The sequence below is a fragment of the Patagioenas fasciata genome, chromosome 31, assembly GCF_037038585.1.
Source record: "Patagioenas fasciata isolate bPatFas1 chromosome 31, bPatFas1.hap1, whole genome shotgun sequence".
NCBI lineage: Eukaryota > Metazoa > Chordata > Aves > Columbiformes > Columbidae > Patagioenas > Patagioenas fasciata.
Window position 1 is genome coordinate 3,464,513 of NC_092550.1, and position 17,994 is coordinate 3,482,506.

General features: G+C 60.9%; 3 protein-coding genes across 3 annotated transcripts; 2 read left to right on the forward strand and 1 right to left on the reverse strand.

Moving 5' to 3' along the window:
• Positions 1-122: 122 nt before the first annotated feature.
• Positions 123-5,165, forward strand: PSENEN (presenilin enhancer, gamma-secretase subunit). The gene is made up of 5 exons (XM_065859687.2): positions 123-140; positions 397-457; positions 1,511-1,615; positions 4,025-4,333; positions 5,053-5,165. The coding sequence occupies exons 2-4, from the start codon at positions 397-399 to the stop codon at positions 4,162-4,164; spliced, it is 306 nt and encodes a 101-aa protein (XP_065715759.1). The 5' UTR covers positions 123-140; the 3' UTR covers positions 4,165-4,333; positions 5,053-5,165.
• An 80-nt stretch (positions 5,166-5,245) lies between these two features.
• On the reverse strand, positions 5,246-14,154 carry LIN37 (lin-37 DREAM MuvB core complex component). The gene is made up of 10 exons (XM_071800573.1): positions 14,107-14,154; positions 13,701-13,770; positions 12,079-12,154; positions 11,260-11,310; positions 10,998-11,027; positions 10,752-10,834; positions 9,715-9,869; positions 8,829-8,948; positions 8,097-8,170; positions 5,246-6,535 (listed from the first exon to the last, which is right to left on the reverse strand). The coding sequence occupies exons 2-10, from the start codon at positions 13,732-13,734 to the stop codon at positions 6,454-6,456; spliced, it is 705 nt and encodes a 234-aa protein (XP_071656674.1). The 5' UTR covers positions 13,735-13,770; positions 14,107-14,154; the 3' UTR covers positions 5,246-6,453.
• Positions 14,155-14,476: 322 nt separating this feature from the next.
• On the forward strand, positions 14,477-17,864 carry LOC136114364 (uncharacterized). The gene is made up of 5 exons (XM_065859711.2): positions 14,477-14,666; positions 14,830-16,168; positions 16,458-16,494; positions 16,990-17,056; positions 17,717-17,864. The coding sequence occupies exons 1-5, from the start codon at positions 14,599-14,601 to the stop codon at positions 17,787-17,789; spliced, it is 1,584 nt and encodes a 527-aa protein (XP_065715783.1). The 5' UTR covers positions 14,477-14,598; the 3' UTR covers positions 17,790-17,864.
• The last annotated feature ends 130 nt before the right edge of the window (positions 17,865-17,994 follow it).

Here is a 17,994-nt window from a genome sequence, read left to right on the forward strand (position 1 = left end):
GGAGTTCGGGAGGGACCCAGGCGTCCGGCGCTCCCCCTCCCGCCCCTCCCCTCTCCTCCCATTGGCGGAACCGCCGCTCCCATCGCTCCCCGCGCCAGGGGGGGGAGGGGGCGGGACCGGAAGTCGCTTCCTCCACCGAGGTTGGGCCGTGGGGCGCTTGTGGGGCTGGGGGGGGCGGTCCCTGGGGGTCCCTGGGGGTCCTGGCGGGGGTTGGGGGGTCCCTGGGGCTCCCGGAGCCACTTGGGGGGCGCTGGGGGGGGGCGGAATTTATGGGGGGGGGGGGATTTGTGGGCGGGGCCGGAGCGGGAGGGGGCGGAGCCAGAAGGCGCGGTTGTTCCCGCCCCTTTTAACCCCGCCCCCTTCCCCCCCCCTTCCCCCCCCCTTCCCCCCCCCCAGATGAACCTGGGCCGCGTGTCCAATGAGGAGAAGCTGGAGCTGTGCCGGAAGTACTACCGCGGTGAGCCACGCCCACTTCCGCCCTTCTTGTCGCCGCTTTCGGGCTTTCCCGCCCGCTTTGCCCCACGACTTCCGCCCTTTCCCCCCCCACTTCCGCTCCCTCTACGCCCCTTCTACCCCCCCACTTCCGCCCTTTCTCACCCCTTTTCCGCCCGCCGCTCCGCCCACTTCCGCCCTTTCGCGCCCACTTCCGCCCCCCGCGACCCAAACCCCCCCATGGTGAGTTAATTAGGTTTGATAATTAGGCCCATAGGGGTTAATTAATGAATCTGGGGGGGTTAATTAGTCCCATGGGGTTAATTAATGAATCTAGGAGGGGTTAATTAGTCCCATAAGGGTTAATTAATGAATTGGGGGGGTTAATTAGTCCCATAGGGGTTAATTAATGAATCTAGGGCGGTTAATTAGTCCCATAGGGATTAATTAATGAATCTAGGGGGGTTAATTAGTCCCATAGGGATTGATTAATGAATCTGGGGTGGTTAATTAGTCCCATAGGGGTTAATTAATGACCCTGTGCTGCTCTTAATGGGGCTTTAATCACCCCAATAATTAATGATTATGGGGTTAATTAATTAGTGGGGGGGTTAATTAATCCCTGGGGGGGTTAATTGGTTCCCTATGTGGTTATTGGGTTAATTAGTTCATTAATTAGTGAGTTAATTAGCATTGATTCCAATGGGGCTCCAGTTGTTTCTATGGGTTCATCCCCCCAAGACTCAGTTGTTAATTAACTTGGGGTGGATTAATTAATCCCAAGGGGGGTTTAATGACCTGGGGGGTTAATTAATGACTCCTGAGGGGGTTAATTGACTCCCTATGTGGTTATTGGGTTAATTAGTTCATTAATTAGTGAGTTAATTAGCGTTGATTCCAATGGGGCTCCAGTTGTTTCCATGGGTTCCTCGCCCAAAGACTCAACTGTTAATTAATTAAGGAGGGATTAATTAACCCAGGGGGCGGGGTTTAATGACCCGGGGGGGGTTACTGAGGTTGTTAAGCAGCTCCTGAGGGTGTTAATTAGCGCTAATTAGCCTTAATTAACTAATTAAAGGGGGTTTCGCGCTGCTGCCCTTCCTGTGGCTGGTGAACGTGCTCTGGTTCTTCAGGGAGGCGTTTGTGGTTCAACCCTATGGGGAGCAGCAGCAGATCCGCACCTGTGAGTCTCCTATAGGGGTCTATAGGGGTCTATAGGGTGCTATAGGGTGCTATGGGGGTCTATATGGGGCTATGGGGGGCTATAGGTTCATATGGAGTCTGTAAAGGTCTTTATGGGGCTATAGAGTCAATGGGAGTCTATGGGGGGTCTATGGGACTCTATTGGGGCTATGGGAGTCTATGGGGGTCTATAGGGTTCCATAGGGATCTATGGGGGTCTATAGGGGTCTATGGGGGTCTATAGGAGTTTATAGGGGTCTATGGGGGTCTATATGGGGCCATGGGGGGCTATAGGTTCATATGGAGTCCATAAAGGTCTTTGTGGGGCTATAGAGTCTATGGGAGTCTATGGGGGTCTATGGGGTTCCATAGGGATCTAGGGGGGTCTATAGGAGTCTATGGGGGTCTATAGAGTCCATGTGGGTCTATAGGAGTTTATAGGGGTCTATGGGGGTCTATATGGGGCTATAGGGGGCTATAGGTTCATATGGAGTCCATAAAGGTCTTTGTGGGGCTATAGAGTCTATGGGAGTCTATGGGGGTCTATGGGGTTCCATAGGGATCTGTGGGGGTCTATAGGAGTCTATGGGGGTCTATAGAGTCCATGTGGGTCTATAGGAGTTTATAGGGGTCTATGGGGGTCTATATGGGGCTATAGGGGGCTATAGGTTCATATGGAGTCCATGAAGGTCTTTATGGGGCTATAGAGTCTATGGGGGGTCTGTGGGAATCTATTGGGGCTATGGGAGTCTATGGGGGTCTATGGGGTTCCATAGGGATCTATGGGGGTCTATAGGGGTCTATGGGGGTCTATAGAGTCCATGTGGGTCTATAGGAGTTTATAGGGGTCTATGGGGGTCTATATGGGGCCATGGGGGGCTATAGGTTCATATGGAGTCCATAAAGGTCTTTATGGGGCTATAGAGTCTATGGGGGGTCTGTGGGAATCTACTGGGGCTATGGGAGTCTATGGGGGTCTATGGGGTTCCATAGGGATCTAGGGGGGTCTATAGGGGTCTATGGGCGTCTATAGGAGTTTATAGGGGTCTATGGGGGTCTATATGGGGCTATAGGGGGCTATAAGTTCATATGGAGTCCATAAAGGTCTTTATGGGGCTATAGAGTCTATGGGAGTCTATGGGGGTCTATGGGGTTCCATACGGATCTATGGGGGTCTATAGGAGTCTAGGGGGGTCTATAGAGTCCATGTGGGTCTATAGGAGTTTATAGGGGTCTGTGGGGGTCTATATGGGGCCATGGGGGGCTATAGGTTCATATGGAGTCCATAAAGGTCTTTGTGGGGCTATAGAGTCTATGGGAGTCTATGGGGGTCTATGGGGTTCCATACGGATCTATGGGGGTCTATAGGAGTCTAGGGGGGTCTATAGAGTCCATGTGGGTCTATAGGAGTTTATAGGGGTCTATGGGGGTCTATATGGGGCCATGGGGGGCTATAGGTTCATATGGAGTCCATGAAGGTCTTTATGGGGCTATAGAGTCTATGGGGGGTCTGTGGGAATCTATTGGGGCTATGGGAGTCTATGGGGGTCTATGGGGTTCCATAGGGATCTATGGGGGTCTATAGGGGTCTATGGGGTGTGGGGGGGTCCATAGGGGTGTATAGAGTCCATAGGGGTCTATGGGGGTCTATAGGGTGTATGGGGATCTATTGGGGCTATAGGGGTCTATGGGGGTCTATGGGGTTCCATAGGGATCTATGGGGGTCTATAGGGGTCTATTGGGTCTGTGGGGGTCCATAGGGGTCTATGGGGGTCTATAGGGGTCTGTAGAGTCCATAGGGGTCTGTAGGAGTTTATAGGGGTCTATTGGGATCTATTGGGACTATAGGAGTCAATAGGGGTCTATGAGGCTCTATGGGGGGCTATAGGGTCTATGGGGGTCTATGGGGTCCTATGAAGTCTGTGGGGGTCTGTGGGGTCTATGGGGGCCCATGGGGGTCTATGGGGGGCTATAGGGTCTATTGGGGTCTATAGGGTCTATGGGGTTCTATGGAGTCTATGGGGATCTGTGGGTGTCTATGGGGCTCTATGGGGATCCATAGGGGTCTGTGGGGCTCTATGGGGATCCATAGGGGTCTATGGGCATCCATAGGGGTCTATAGGGTCCATAGGGGGCTATGGGGTTCTGTGGGGGTCTGTGGGCTCTATAGGGGTCTATGGGGATCTATATAATTCTATATGATTATGATGCATTTTGGGATGTGATTTGTTGGGTCGGGTCTATGGGACTGGGTGGGGGGGGCGCCCCATACTGGTCCATACTGGGAGCAACTGGGGGGTCGTATAGAATTGGGGGTCAATATATGGGTCGGGGGGAGTCCCCCCTACCCCCCAAGCCCCATAAGTTGATGTTAATGTATATAATTCTATACGTTTTAATGTGTTTTCAGACGTCCGTCGCTCAGCACTGGGCCTGGGCCTATGGGGAGCAGCCCTGGGCTTGTGGGTCGGGCTCTTCCAAAGCCAACGGCAAAGTTGGGGGGCCCTGGGGGACTATTTGGCCTTCACCCTCCCCCTGGGGACCCCCTGACCCCCCAGATCTATGGGGCAGCCCCCCAGATTTATGGGGGGACCCCCAAGTTTATGGGGGGATCCCACAAATCTATGGGGGGACGCACAGATCTATGGGGAGGGACCTTGATGTATTGGGGATCCCCCCCTCCTGGGAGATTTGGTGCGGTCCAAGGAGAGGAATGGAGGTGAGAATGGGGGGACCCAGGAGTTCGGGGGGGACCCAGGAGTTCGGGAGGGACCCAGGAGTTCGGGAGGGACCCAGGAGTTCGGGGGGGGACCCAGGAGTTCGGGAGGGACCCAGGAGTTCGGGAGGGACCCAGGCGTCCGGGAGGGACCCAGGAGTTCTGGGAGGGACCTAGGAGTTCAGGAGGGACCCAGGAGTTCTGGGGGGGACCCAGGAGTTCGGGAGGGGACCCAGGAGTTCAGGGGGGACCCAGGAGTTCCCCAAAGGACCCAGGAGTTCAGGAGGGGACCCAGGAGTTCGGGAGGGACCCAGGAGTTCGGGGGGGACCAGGAGTTCGGGAGGGACCCAGGAGTGCCCCAGGGACCCAGGAGTTCGGGGGGGTACCCAGGAGTTCGGGAGGAACCCAGGAGTTCGGGAGGGGACCCAGGAGTTCTGGGGGGGACCCAGGAGTTCGGGAGGGACCCAGGAGTTCGGGAGGGACCCAGGAATTCGGGAGGGACCCAGGAGTTCGGGAGGGGACCCAGGAGTTCGGGGAGGGACCCAGGAGTTCGGGGAGGGACCCAGGAGTTCGGGAGGGACCCAGGAGTTCGGGGAGGGACCCAGGAGTTCGGGAGGGACCCAGGAGTGCCCCAGGGACCCAGGAGTTCAGGGGGGACCCAGGAGTTCTGGGGAGGGACCCAGGCGTCTGGGAGGGGCGTTGACCACGTTCCCCCCCCTCAGGTGACATCGTGTGACATCATCACCCCCCCACCCCCATTTTGAGGCCGTTTCTGGGAGTTTTGAGCCTCCTCAATCCCCCCCCACCCCCCCATTAAAGCCGCTTTGGCCCCGCCCACCTAGGTCACGTGTGTTGTTAGGCCCCGCCCTTAAGGGGTGTATCCCGCTCAAGCCCCGCCCACCCCATAGAACACAATGGGAAGATAAGACCCTTTATTGAGGGGGCGGGATTTGCAGGGGGGGCGTGGCCTCGGGGGGCGAGGCCAATGGGGGTGGGGCCTATGGGGGCACAGCCTCTTGGGGGTGTGGTCTGAGGGGCGTGGCCACGCTGAGGGGTGGGGCTTGTTGCTCCTCATAGGTGACAATGGGAGGGATGATGGGGGGAGGCTGGGGGGTGTGGCCTTTGGGGGGGCGGGGTCTAAGGGGCCATGGCCTCAGGGGGCGGGGCCTATAGGGGGCGGGGCCTGAGGGGCAGGGCCACGATAGGGGGCGGGGCTTGTAGCTACCCATAGGCAGCAATGGGAAGGATAATGGAGGGGAGGCTGGGGGGGTGTGGCCTCTTGGGGGGGTGGGGTCTGGGGGGTCGTGGCCCGAGGGGGCGTGGCCTATAGGGGGCGGGGCCTGAGGGGCAGGGCTTGTTGCTCCCCATAGGCAGCAATGGGGGGAGGCTGGTGGGTGTGGCCTCTGGGGGGCGTGGTCTCCCGGGGAGTGGTCTAAGGGGGCGTGGCCTGAGGGGCGGGGCTTGTTGCTCCCCATAGGCAGCAATAGGAGGGATAACAGGGGGGAGGCTGGGGGGTGTGGCCTCTTGGGGGCGGGGTCTAAGGGGGCGTGGCCCGATGGGGCGTGGCCACAATAAGGGGCGGGGCTTGTTGCTCACCAGAGGCAGCAATGGGAGGGATGATGGGGGAAGGTTTGGGGGTGTGGCCTCTTAGGGGCGTGGTCTGGGGGGTGTGGCCTGAGGGGGCGGGGCCTGAGAGGGGTAGCAATAAGGGGCGGGGCTTGTTGCTCCCCATAGGCAGCAATGGGAGGGATGATGGGGGGGGAGGCTGGGGGGGTGTGGCCTCGGGGGAGGGTGGGGTCTAAGGGGCGGGGCCCGAGCGGGCGGGGCCTGAGGGGCGTGCCCACGTGGAGGGGCGGGGCTCATTGCTCCCTATAGGCGGTAATGGGAGGGATAATGGGGGGGAGGCTGGGGGTGTGTGGCCACGGGGGGGTGGGCGGGGTCTAAGGGGCGTGGCCGAGTGGGCGGGGCCTATGGGGCGAGGCCACGCTGAGGGGCGGGGCTTGTTGCTCCCCATAGGCACCAATGGGAGGGATGATGGGGCGGGGAGGCTGGGGGGGTGTGGCCTCGGGGGGGTGGGGTCTGAGGGGGCGTGGCCCGAGGGGGCGTGGCCTGAGGGGGCGTGGCTACTGCCGCTCGTAGATGATGCGCAGCAGCCTCAGGCTGTTCCCATAGCGCTGCTGCTGCCGCTGCCCGGCTTCCCGCCACCTGTGACGTCATCGTGATGTCATTGTGATGTCATAGTGACGTCACAGTGAGGGCAGCGCCGCGGCCACGCCCACTCAGACCCAGCCCAGTGTCATCCCAGTATCCCCCATTATCATCCCAGTGTTGTCCCAGTATCATCCCAGTATCACCCCAGTACCCCCCAGTGTCATCCCAGTATCACCCCAATATCATCCCAGTACCCCCCAGTGTCATCCCAGTATCACCCCAATATCATCCCAGTACCCCCCAGTGTCATCCCAGTATCACCCCAATATCATCCCAGTATCCCCCAGTGTCATCCCAGTGTTGTCCCAGTGTCATCCCAGTATCATCCCAGTACCCCCCAGTGTCATCCCAGTATCATCCCAGTGTTGTCCCAGTATCATCCCAGTATCACCCCAGTTACCCCCCAGTGTCATCCCAGTATCACCCCAATATCATCCCAGTATCCCCCAGTGTCATCCCAATATCATCCCAGTATCGTCCCAGTGTCACCCCAGTATCCCCCAGTATAGTCCCAGTATCATCCCAGTGTCATCCCAGTACAGTCCCATTACCATCCCAGTATCGTCCCAATGTCATCCCAGTATCCCCAAGTGTCCCCCAGTATCCCCCAGTGTCTCCCAATATTGTCCCAGTATCATCCCAGTATCCCCCAGTATAGTCCCAGTATCATCCCAGTGTCCCATAATCATCCCAGTATCCCCCAGTGTCATCCCAATATCATCCCAGTATTGTCCCAGTATCGCCCCAGTATCCCCCAGTGTCATCCCATTATCATCCCAGTATCCCCCATTATCATCCTAATGTCGTCCCAGTGTCTCCCAGTATTGTCCTAGTGTCCCTCCCCAGTCCCTCCCAGTCCCTCCTAATCCCTCCCAGTCCATCCCAGTCTCTCCCACTCCATCCCAGTCCCCCCCAGTCTCTCCCAGTCCCTCCCAGTCCCTCCCAGTCCCCCCAGTCCCCTCCAGTCCCCCCCAGTCCCCCCCAGTCCCCCCCAGTCCCCCCCAGTCCATCCCAGTCCATCCCAATCCCTCCCAGTCCCTCCCAGTCCCTCCCAGTCCCCCCAGTCCCTCCCAGTCCCCCCAGTCCCTCCCAGTCCCTCCCAGTCCCTCCCAGTCCCCCCAGTGCCTCCCAATCCCCTCCCAGTCCCTCCCAGTCCCCCCCAGTCCCTCCCAGTCCCCCCAGTCCATCCCAGTGCCCCCCAATCCCTCCAGTCCCTCCCAGTCCCCTCCAGTCCCCCCCAGTCCCTCCCAGTCCCCCCCAGTCCCTCCCAGTCCCCCCAGTCCATCCCAGTCCCCCCCAATCCCTCCAGTCCCTCCCAGTCCATCCCAGTCTCTCCCACTCCATCCCAGTCCCCCCCAGTCCCCTCCAGTCCCCCCAGTCCCTCCCATTTCCCCCCCAGTCCCTCCCAGTCCCCTCCAATCCCTCCCAGTCCCCCCAGTCCCCCCCAGTCCCTCCCAGTCCCCCCAGTCCCTCCCAGTCCCTCCCAGTCCCTCCCAATCCCCTCCCAGTCCCTCCCAGTCCCTCCCAGTCCCTCCCAGTCCATCCCAGTCCCCACCTCTGCCGGACCCGTTTCCATCGCTCCATGTTCTTGTAAATGAGCGACGACATGGAGGGGGCGGGGTCAGGGACCTGTGACATCATCGTGACATCATCAGTGATGTCATCAGTGACGTCATTGGCGACAACACAATGGGGGGGAATAAGGGGGAGTAATTAATGGGTTTGGAGGTTGATTAAGGGTCAAAGGAATAATGATTAGGGATTGGGGGTGATTAGGGATTGGGGGGTAATTAAGGGTTGGGGTAATTAAGGGTCCTGGGGGTAATTAGGGGGGTATAGGTGGTAATTAGGGGGTTATTGGGGGGTAATTAAGGGTTCTGGGGGTAATTAGGGGGATATAGGGAATAATCAGGGGGTTATTGGGGGTAATTAGGGCTCATGGGGGGTAATTAGGGGGTTCTTGGGGGGTAATTAAGGGCTCTGGGGTGTAATTAAGGGTTCTGGGGGGTAATTAAGGGCTCATGGGGGGTAATTAAGGGGTCTTGGGGGCTAATTAGGGCTCATGGAGGGTAATTAGGGGGATGTGGGGAGGTAATTAAGGGTCCTGGGGGGTAATTAGGGGCATATAGGGGGGTAATTAAGGATCCTGGGGGTAATTAGGGGGATATAGGGGGGTAATTAAGGATCCTGGGGGGTAATTAGGGGGATATAGGGGGTTATTAAGGGACACGGGGGGTAATTAGGGGTTAATGAGGGGCTAATTAGGGGTTAATTAGCGCGTTCTTACCTGATCGGGGGGAGGAGCGTCCGGATCGGGCCCGAGGGGGGAGGGGACACGGGGGGGGCCGGGGGGGGCGGGGGGGGGCAGCTCGTACACGTCCTCCCCCTTCCCAGCATGCACCGGGGGCTGCGGGAAAAGGGGCGGGGTCAGGGGGAGGCTCCGCCCCCCTCCTGGCCCCGCCCCACTGGTCCTGCCCATTGGAGTCAATGGGGGTCATTGGGGAAGCTCCGCCCCCTTGGTCCTGTCCATTGGTGTCAATGGGGGTCACTGGGGAAGCTCCGCCCCCCTCCTTTGGCCACGCCCACTGCGGTGGTGGCTCCGCCCCCCTGGCCCTGCCCATTGGGGTCAATGGGGGAAGCTCAGCCCCCTCCTGGCCCCGCCCACTGGGGTGGTGGCTCCGCCCCCTGACCCTGGGGTCATAGGGGTCAAAGGGGGCAGGGTCCGGGGGAAGCTCCGCCCCCTGGCCCTTCCCATTGGGATCAATGGGGAAGCTCCGCCCCCAGCTCCGCCCTTTGGCGTCAATGGGGGTCACATGGGTTCACAGGGGGCGGGGTCTGGGGGAAGCTCCGCCCCCTGTCCCTACCCCTTGGAGTCAATGGGGGAAGCTCCGCCCCCAGCTCCACCCATTGACATCAATGGGGAGGTCACAGGGGGCGTGGTCTGGGGAAACTCCGCCCCAGCTCCACCCATTGACATCAATGGGGGGTCACAGGGGGGCGTGGTCTGGGGAAGCTCCACCCCCAGCTCCACCCATTGACATCAATGGGGGGTCACATGCAGTCAAAGGGGGGCGGGGTCTGGGGGAAGCTCCGCCCCTGGTCCCGCCCATTGGCATCAATGGGGGTCACATGGGGTCACAGGGGGCGGGGCCAAGGGGTGGGCGGGGCCTCACCTCGCTAATGGGCGGGGCCGGGCGAGGCTCCGCCCCCTGTCCCCGCCCCACGGGGCAGTTGCGCATCCAGGCGCGGCACACGGGGTACAGCGGGGTCTCATCCGGGAACTGCCCCAGCTCCACGCTGCGCTCGAACAGCCGGATCACGTACGTACCTGGGGGGCAGACCCACAGCGACCCATAGAGACACCCCACGGAACCCCCAGACCCACAGTGACCCATAGAGATACCCTACAGAACCCCCAGACCCATAGAGACCCATAGAGACCATAGAGATCCATAGAGATCCATAGAGACCACAGAGACCCATAGAGACCCGTAGGGACCCGCAGGGACTCATAGAGACCACAGAGACCCATAGAGACCCATAGAGACCATAGGGACCCATAGGGACCACAGAGACCCGTAGAGACCCGTAGAGACTCATAGCGACCCATAGAGACCCATAGAGATCCATAGAGACCACAGAGACCCATAGGGACCCGTAGGGACCATAGGGATCCATAGGGACCCATAGAGACCACAGAGACCCATAGAGACCCACAGAGACCATAGGGACCCATAGAGACTCATAGCGACCCATAGAGACTCATAGCGACCCATAGAGACCCATAGGGACCCATAGAGATCCACAGAGACCATAGGGACCCATAGGGACCACAGAGACCCATAGAGACCCATAGAGACTCATAAAGACCCATAGGGACCACAGAGACCCATAGAGACTCATAGCGACCCATAGAGACCCATAGGGACCACAGAGACCCATAGACACCCCAGAGATCCATAGGGACCCATAGAGACCCATAGCGACCCATAGGGACCCATAGCGACCCATAGGGACCCATAGGGACCACAGAGACCCATAGAGACCCATAGAGACTCATAAAGACCCATAGGGACCACAGAGACCCATAGAGATCCATAGGGACCCATAGAGACCTATAGGGACCACAGAGACCCATAGAGACCCATAGAGACCCATAGAGACCCATAGCGACCCATAGCGACCCATAGCGACCCACGGCCAGACTCACTGGGGCGCTGCTGGGCAGGATCGGGCCCTTCGTCGGCTTCCCGCCGCTTCTTGCGCCGCTGCTGTGGGAACCGGCCCGAGGGCCTGGGGGGACCCAGGCGTCCGGGAGGGACCCAGGAGTTCGGGGGGGACCCAGGAGTTCGGGAGGGACCCAGGAGTTCGGGGGGGACCCAGGAGTTCGGGGGGGACCCAGGAGTTCAGGAAGGGACCCAGGCGTCCGGGAGGGACCCAGGCATTCCCCACTCACCTCTTTCCCGGGGCCGTGGGCGACGCCTCCCTGGTGGGGGGTGGGGGGGAGGGAAGATATGGGGGTTCAGTCCCAATTTTGGGGGATCCCCCCATCCCCCCCCCAAAGTGGGGTGTCCCTCCCTCCCCCCCCACCAATGGGACCCCCAAAAAATGGGGAGTCCCTCATTTAATCCCCCCACAGAACCCCCCAAAATTGGGGTCCCCCCCCACCCCACAACTTGGGGATCCCCCCCCCCAAAAATCAGGGTCCCCCCCCTCACTTGTTCAATGCGTCTCCAGGTGCTTTTCCCGCTTCTTCCTCCATGGGTTCCCTGCACCCCCAAAATATGGGGGGGCCCCCAATGGCCCAAAGTCATGGGGGGGGTCCCCAAAATGTGGGGGGGCTCATTGAGACCCCCCAATAATTATGGGTCCAACCCCAAACTCAGGACCCCCCCCCATTCAATTCTTGGGGTCCCCCCAAACCTCCCCAGGACCCCCCAATAACTTTGGGTCCCCCCCATATCATTGGGGACCCCCCATAATCTTTGGGCCTCCCCAAACCTCAAGACCCCCCCATTCAAATCTTGGGGTCCCCCCCAACCCCCCCCAGGACCCCCCAATAACTTTGGGTCCCCCCCATATCATTGGGGACCCCCCATAATCTTTGGGCCCCCCCCAGATCTCAACACCCCCCCATCAAATCTTGGGGTCCCCTCCAAACCCCCCAGGACCCCTCAATAATTTTGGGTCCCCCCCCACATCATTGGGGACCCCCCAATAATTTTGCCCCCCCCCCCCAATCTCAAGACTCCCCCATTCAAATCTTGGGGTCCTCCCAACCACCCCCAGGACCCCCCAATAATTTTGGGTCCCCCCCAAATCTGAAGGTCCCCCCCATCAATTCTTGGAGTTCCCCCCAGGACCCCCAATAACTTTGGGTCCCCCCAAAATTTTGGGTCCCCCCCCAAATCACTGGGGAACCGCCAATAATTTTGGGTCCCCCCCCCCACCCTCAAGGTCCCCCCCAGACTCTTGGGGACCCCCCCAAATATTGGGGACCCCATCCAAATGTTGGGGACCCCCCCCGCCAATGGTACCGGGGGCCGTGGCTGCGCTCGAGCAGCCCCTGCAGGACGGCGTCCAAACGGCTGCGGGCGGAGGTGGCTTCGAGGTCTGGGGACAATGGGGACATTGGGGGCAATGGGGACATTGGGGGCAATGGGGGTGATGGGGACAATGGGGACGTTGGGGGCAATGGGGGTGATGGGGACAATGGGGACATTGGGGGCAATGGGGGCATTGGGGACAATGGGGACAATGGGGATAATGGGGGCAATGGGGGGCAATGGGGACAATGGGGGGCAATGGGGGTGATGAGGGCGATGGGGGCAATGGGGACATTGGGGGCAATGGGGGCAATGGGGACAATGGGGACAATGGGGACAATGGGGGCACTGGAGGCAATGGGGACATTGGGGACATTGGGAGCAATGGGGACAATGGGGGGCAATGGGGGCAATGGGGGCAATGGGGACAAGGGGGGGCAATGGGGGGCAATGGGGATAATGGGGGGCAATGGGGGCAATGGGAGCATTGGGGTCAATGGGGACAATGGGGGTGATGAGGGCGATGGGGACAATGGGGACATTGGGGGCAATGGGGGCAATGGGGACAATGGGGGGCAATGGGGGCAATGGGGGGACAATGAGGACAATGGGGGGACAATGGGGGCAATGAGGGCGATGGGGGCAATGGGGGCAATGGGGACAATGGGGGCAATGGGGGCAATGAGGGTGATGGGGGGCAATGGGGACAATGGGGGGCAATGGGGGGCAATGGCGATAATGGGGACATTGGGGGCAATGAAGGTGATGGGGGCAATGGGGGCAATGGGGACAATGGGGGCAATGGGGGACAATGGGGGACAATGGGGGGACAATGGGGGGCAATGGGGGGCAATGGGGACTTTAGGGGCAATGGGAGCAATGAGGGCAATGGGGGCAATAGGGGACAATGGGGAGGCAATGAGGGCGATGGGGGGCAATGGGGGAATGGGGACATTGGGGGCAATGGGGACACAGAGGAGCAATGGGGGCAATGAGGGTAATGGGGACAATGGAGGGCAATGGGGACAATGTGGGGCAATGGGGGCGATGGGGACATTGGGGGCATTGAAGATAATGGGGGCAATGGGGATAATGGGGGACAATGGGGGCAATGGGGATATGGGGGCAATGGGGACAATGGGGGGCAATGGGGACATTGGTGGCAATGGGGACACAGAGGGGCAATGGGGGCAATGGGAGACAATGGGGGGACAATGGAGGCAATGAGGGTGATGGGGGCAATGGGGGCCAATGGGCGCAATGGGGGGCAATGGGGGCAACGGGGACAATGGGGGAGAATGGGGGAAATGGGGACAATGGGGGCAATGAGGGCGATGGGGGGCAATGGGGGGCAATGGGGATAATGGGGGCAATGGGGACAATGGGGGGACAATGGGGGCAATGGGGACATTGGGAGCAATGGGGGGCAATGGGGACATTGGGGACAATGGGGAGCAATGGGGGGCAATGGGGACATTGGGGAGCAATGGGGACAATGGGGGACATTGGGGGCAATGGGGGACAATGGGGACAATGGGGGACATTGGGGGTACTCCTGGGTTCCCCCCAAACTCGGGGGGGGGGGGGTGCCGAGGGTGGGGGTTGGGACTCACCCGGCTTCTCCACCTTGACCTTGACCGACAGCATCGCGGGGTCACGGGGTCACCCGGACGCCTGGGTCCCCTATGGGAGGGGTCATGGGGGTCACCCGAACGCCTGGGTCCCCTTTTGGGCGGGGGTCACCCGGATGCCTCGGTCCCTTATGGGGGGGTCACCCGGATGCCTGGGTCCACTATGGGGGGGTCACGAGGTTACTCGGACGCCTGGGTCCCCCCGTCTCCTCACACATTCCCGCCCCTTCAGACCCCCCTGGACGCCCCAAAACCCCCCTATTTCCCCCCAAAAAAACCCCCGGAACCCTCCGGGAACCCCAAAAACCACCTAAAACTCCCCAAAACCACTTAAAATGCTCCAAAAACACTTAAAACCACCCAAAGGCGGCCGCCCCCCCACACTCACCGCTCCCCTCAGCCGCCGTCGCCGCCTCAGCGCGCCCGCCGCGCTCCCATTGGCCAATCGCTCCGCTCTCCCCGCTCCTATTGGTCAATCCTTCCGCCAGTCCACTCGCGCGAACCAATCAGTGAGCGAGAACGGGGAAGGGGGTTGTGCGCGCCGCGGGGCACGACGGGAGTTGTAGTCCGCCGCCATATTGGGCGCCGTTTGCAGTCCCCACGGCGGGACTACAATTCCCAGCGTGCACCGCGGCGCGCAGCGCGGCGCTACCCCCCCTTGGGTTTTCTCGCTCGCTGATTGGCTGGCGAGAGGAGGCGGGCGCGGCGATTGGCCAATAGGAGTTCGGGGGGGGTCTGTTGCCGTGGTAACGAGCGCGGGGGCTGCTGGGAATGGCGGGAGCGGCTTAACGGGGGCGACGAAGCCTCCGGGGAGTTTGGGGTGAAAATTGGGGGTTTTGGGGCCGCTGTTTGACGTCACCACCGCCTCGGTGACGTCGGCATGACGCGGGATGACGTCACGCGGCGGCTGGGGCTGGAGGAGCGCGCTGATTGGCTGCTGAAGAGGAGGTAACGGGGAAGGGGCGTGGCCTCGGGGGGGGTTGTGGGCGTGGTCTCCGCAATTTCCCGCCAAAAAGTGGGTTTGGGCAGTTTGGGGCCCCCAAAATGGTCTTGGTGGGCGTGGTCTCGAGGTGTGGGCGTGGTCAGCATGTGGCTCCTCCCCCTCTTCCAGCCAGGCCCTCCTGGACTTCCGGCCCCGCCCCCTCCGCGCCAACCCCGCCCCTTCTGGCCCCGCCCACCCCGATCCGCTCGTCCAATGGCGGCTCCTGCGGGGGCGGGGGGCGGGGCCAGCGCTGGACACGCCCACAAAGGAGGCGGTGCCATCTGGGAGGTCACGTGATTCCCATCGCGCTGCGGAGAGGCGGCCATCTTGGGGGTCACGTGACTCCCCCGAGGCAAAGGGGCAGCGGCCATGTCTGGGGTCACGTGACTCCCCTGGTGCTCCAAGGTGGCAGCCATCTTGGTGGTCACGTGACTCCCGCGGTGCTCAGCCAGGGCGGCCATCTTTGAGGTCACGTGACTCCCATGATGCCCCACAGCAGGAGCCGTGTCGGGGGTCACGTGACTCCCATGATGCCCCACGGCAGGAGCCATGTTTGGGGTCACGTGACTCCCATGATGCTGAGGAACGGCGGCCATCTTGGGGGTCACATGACTCCCATAGCGCCTTGCACCAGGAGCCATCTTGGAGGTCACGTGACCCCCATGGTGCTCAGCACCGGCAGCCATGTCTGAGGTCACGTGACTCTCATGATGCCCCACAGCGGGAGCCATCTTGGAGGTCACGTGACCCCCATGATGCTCAGCACCAGCAGCCATGTCTGGGGTCACGTGACTCCCATGATGCTCAGCACCGGCGGCCATGTTCAGGGTCACGTGACCCCCATGATGCTCAGCAACAGCGGCCATGTCTGCGGTCACGTGACTCCCATAGCGCCTTGCAGCAGGACCCATGTGAGAGGTCACGTGACCCCCATGGTGCTCAGCACCGGCGGCCATGTCTGGGGTCACGTGACTCCCATGATGCCCCACGGCGGGAGCCATGTCTGGGGTCACGTGACCCCCATGATGCTGAGGAACAGCGGCCATCTTGGGGATCACGTGACCCCCGTGATGCTCAGCATCACCAGCCATGTCTGGGGTCACGTGACTCCTATGATGCTGAGGACCAGCGGCCATCTTTAAGGTCATGTGACTCCCATGAGGCTCTGCGACAGGAGCCATGTTTGGGGTCATGTGACTCTCATGATGCCCCATGGCGGGAGCCATCTTGGAGGTCACATGACCCCCATGATGCTCAGCATCAGCAGCCATGTTTGGGGTCACGTGACTCCCATAGCACCTTGCAGCAGCAGACGCCATCTTTGGGGTCACGTGACTCCCATGAGGCTCAGCGACAGGAGCCATGTCGGGGGTCACGTGACTCCCGCCATGCTGAGGAGCGGCGGCCATGTTTGGGGTCACGTGACTCCCATGATGCTCAGCGGCCCCCGAGGGGCGGAGACCAGGAGGTGGGTGTGGGGGGCGGGGCCATGGGGCTGATCCATGGGTCTGGTCTATGGGTCTGGTCTATGGGGCTGATCCATGGGGCTGATCTATGGGTCTGATCCATGGGTCTGATCTATGGGTCTGGTCAATGGGGCTGATCTATGGGTCTGATCTATGGGTCTGATCCATGGGGCTGGTCCATGGGGCTCATCCATGGGGCTGATCTATGGGGCTGATCTGTGGGGCTGATCCATGGGTCTGATCCATGGGTCTGGTCCATGGGGCTGATCCATGGGTCTGTTTGTCCCACAGGATCTGTGGGGCGCAGTTGTGGGGCAGAAGGAGCCAGGTAAGGGTCTGGGGGTCACTTATGGGTCCGGGGGTCACTTACGGGTCTGTGGGTTACTTGGGGGTCACTTATGGGTCTGGGGGACACTTGAGGTCACTTATGGGTCCGGGGGTCACTTATGGGTCTGGAGGGCACTTATGGGTCTGGGGGTCACTTATGGGTCCAGGGATGCATTTATGGGTCTGGGGGTCACTTGGGGGTCACTTATGGGTCTGGGAGTCACTTATGGGTCTGGGCGTCACTTATGGGTCCGGAGGACACTTGGGGGTCACTTATGGGTCTGGAGGGCACTTATGGGTCTGGGGGACATTTGGGGGTCACTTATGGGTCTGGAGGTCACTTATGGGTCTGTAAATGTCACTTATGGGTCTGGGGGGTCACTTATGGGTCCAATGAGATACTTGTGGGTCCATGAGGGTCACCTGGGGGTCTGGGGGGGTCACTTATGGGTCCAGGGGAGTCACTTATAGGTCCCTGCCCCTTATATCCCCCCAGATTTAGGGGGTGACCCCGTCCTTCGGCTGCTGCGGGGGCGGCGCCGGGCGCTGCGGGGGCGGCTGCGGTAAAACCCCGAACGCCTGGGTCCCTTGGGGCACTCCTGGGTCCCATCCCAAACTCCTGGGTCCCTTGGGGCACTCCTGGGTCCTTCCCGAACTCCTGGGTCCCTCCCGAACTCCTGGGTCCCTTGGGGCACTCCTGGGTCCCTCCCGAACTCCTGGGTCCCTTGGGGCACTCCTGGGTCCTCCCCGAACTCCTGGGTCCCTTCCCGAACTCCTGGGTCCCTCCCGGACTCCTGGGTCCCTTGGGGCACTCCTGGGTCCCTTCCCAAACTCCTGGGTCCCCTCCCGAACTCCTGAGTCCCTTGGGGCACTCCTGGGTCCCTCCCGCACTCCTGGGTCCCTCCCGCACTCCTGGGTCCCCTCCCAAACTCCTGGGTCCCCTCCCAAACTCCTGGGTCCCTCCCGAACTCCTGGGTCCCTTCCCAAACTCCTGGGTCCCTCCCAAGCTCCTGGGTCCCTTGGGGCACTCCTGGGTCCCTTCCCGAACTCCTGGGTCCCTTGGGGCACTCCTGGGTCCCTTCCCAAACTCCTGGGTCCCTCCCAAGCTCCTGGGTCCCTTGGGGCACTCCTGGGTCCCTTCCCGAACTCCTGGGTCCCTTCCCGAACTCCTGGGTCCCTCCCAAACTCCTGGGTCCCTCACACCACCATTTATCCCCCTATAGGGCCGTGGATTCTTTGCTGGCAGCGCTGGACCCCCCCAAATATTTGGGGGGGGTGGAGTTGACAATAAAGTGACAAAACCCCCAAAAAAAACCTCTCGAGTGGGCAGAATTTTTGGGGGGGGGGGGGACCTGAGCCCCTCCCCCATCCTTGGGGGGGGTCCCCAATTCTCCCCGTCCCCCCATTTCCCCTCAAACCCCCAAAATTTGGGGCTCTCCCCCCCCCCCCAAACACATAATGGTCCCTCCCAGATGCCTGGGTCCCCGTCCCTGAACTCCTG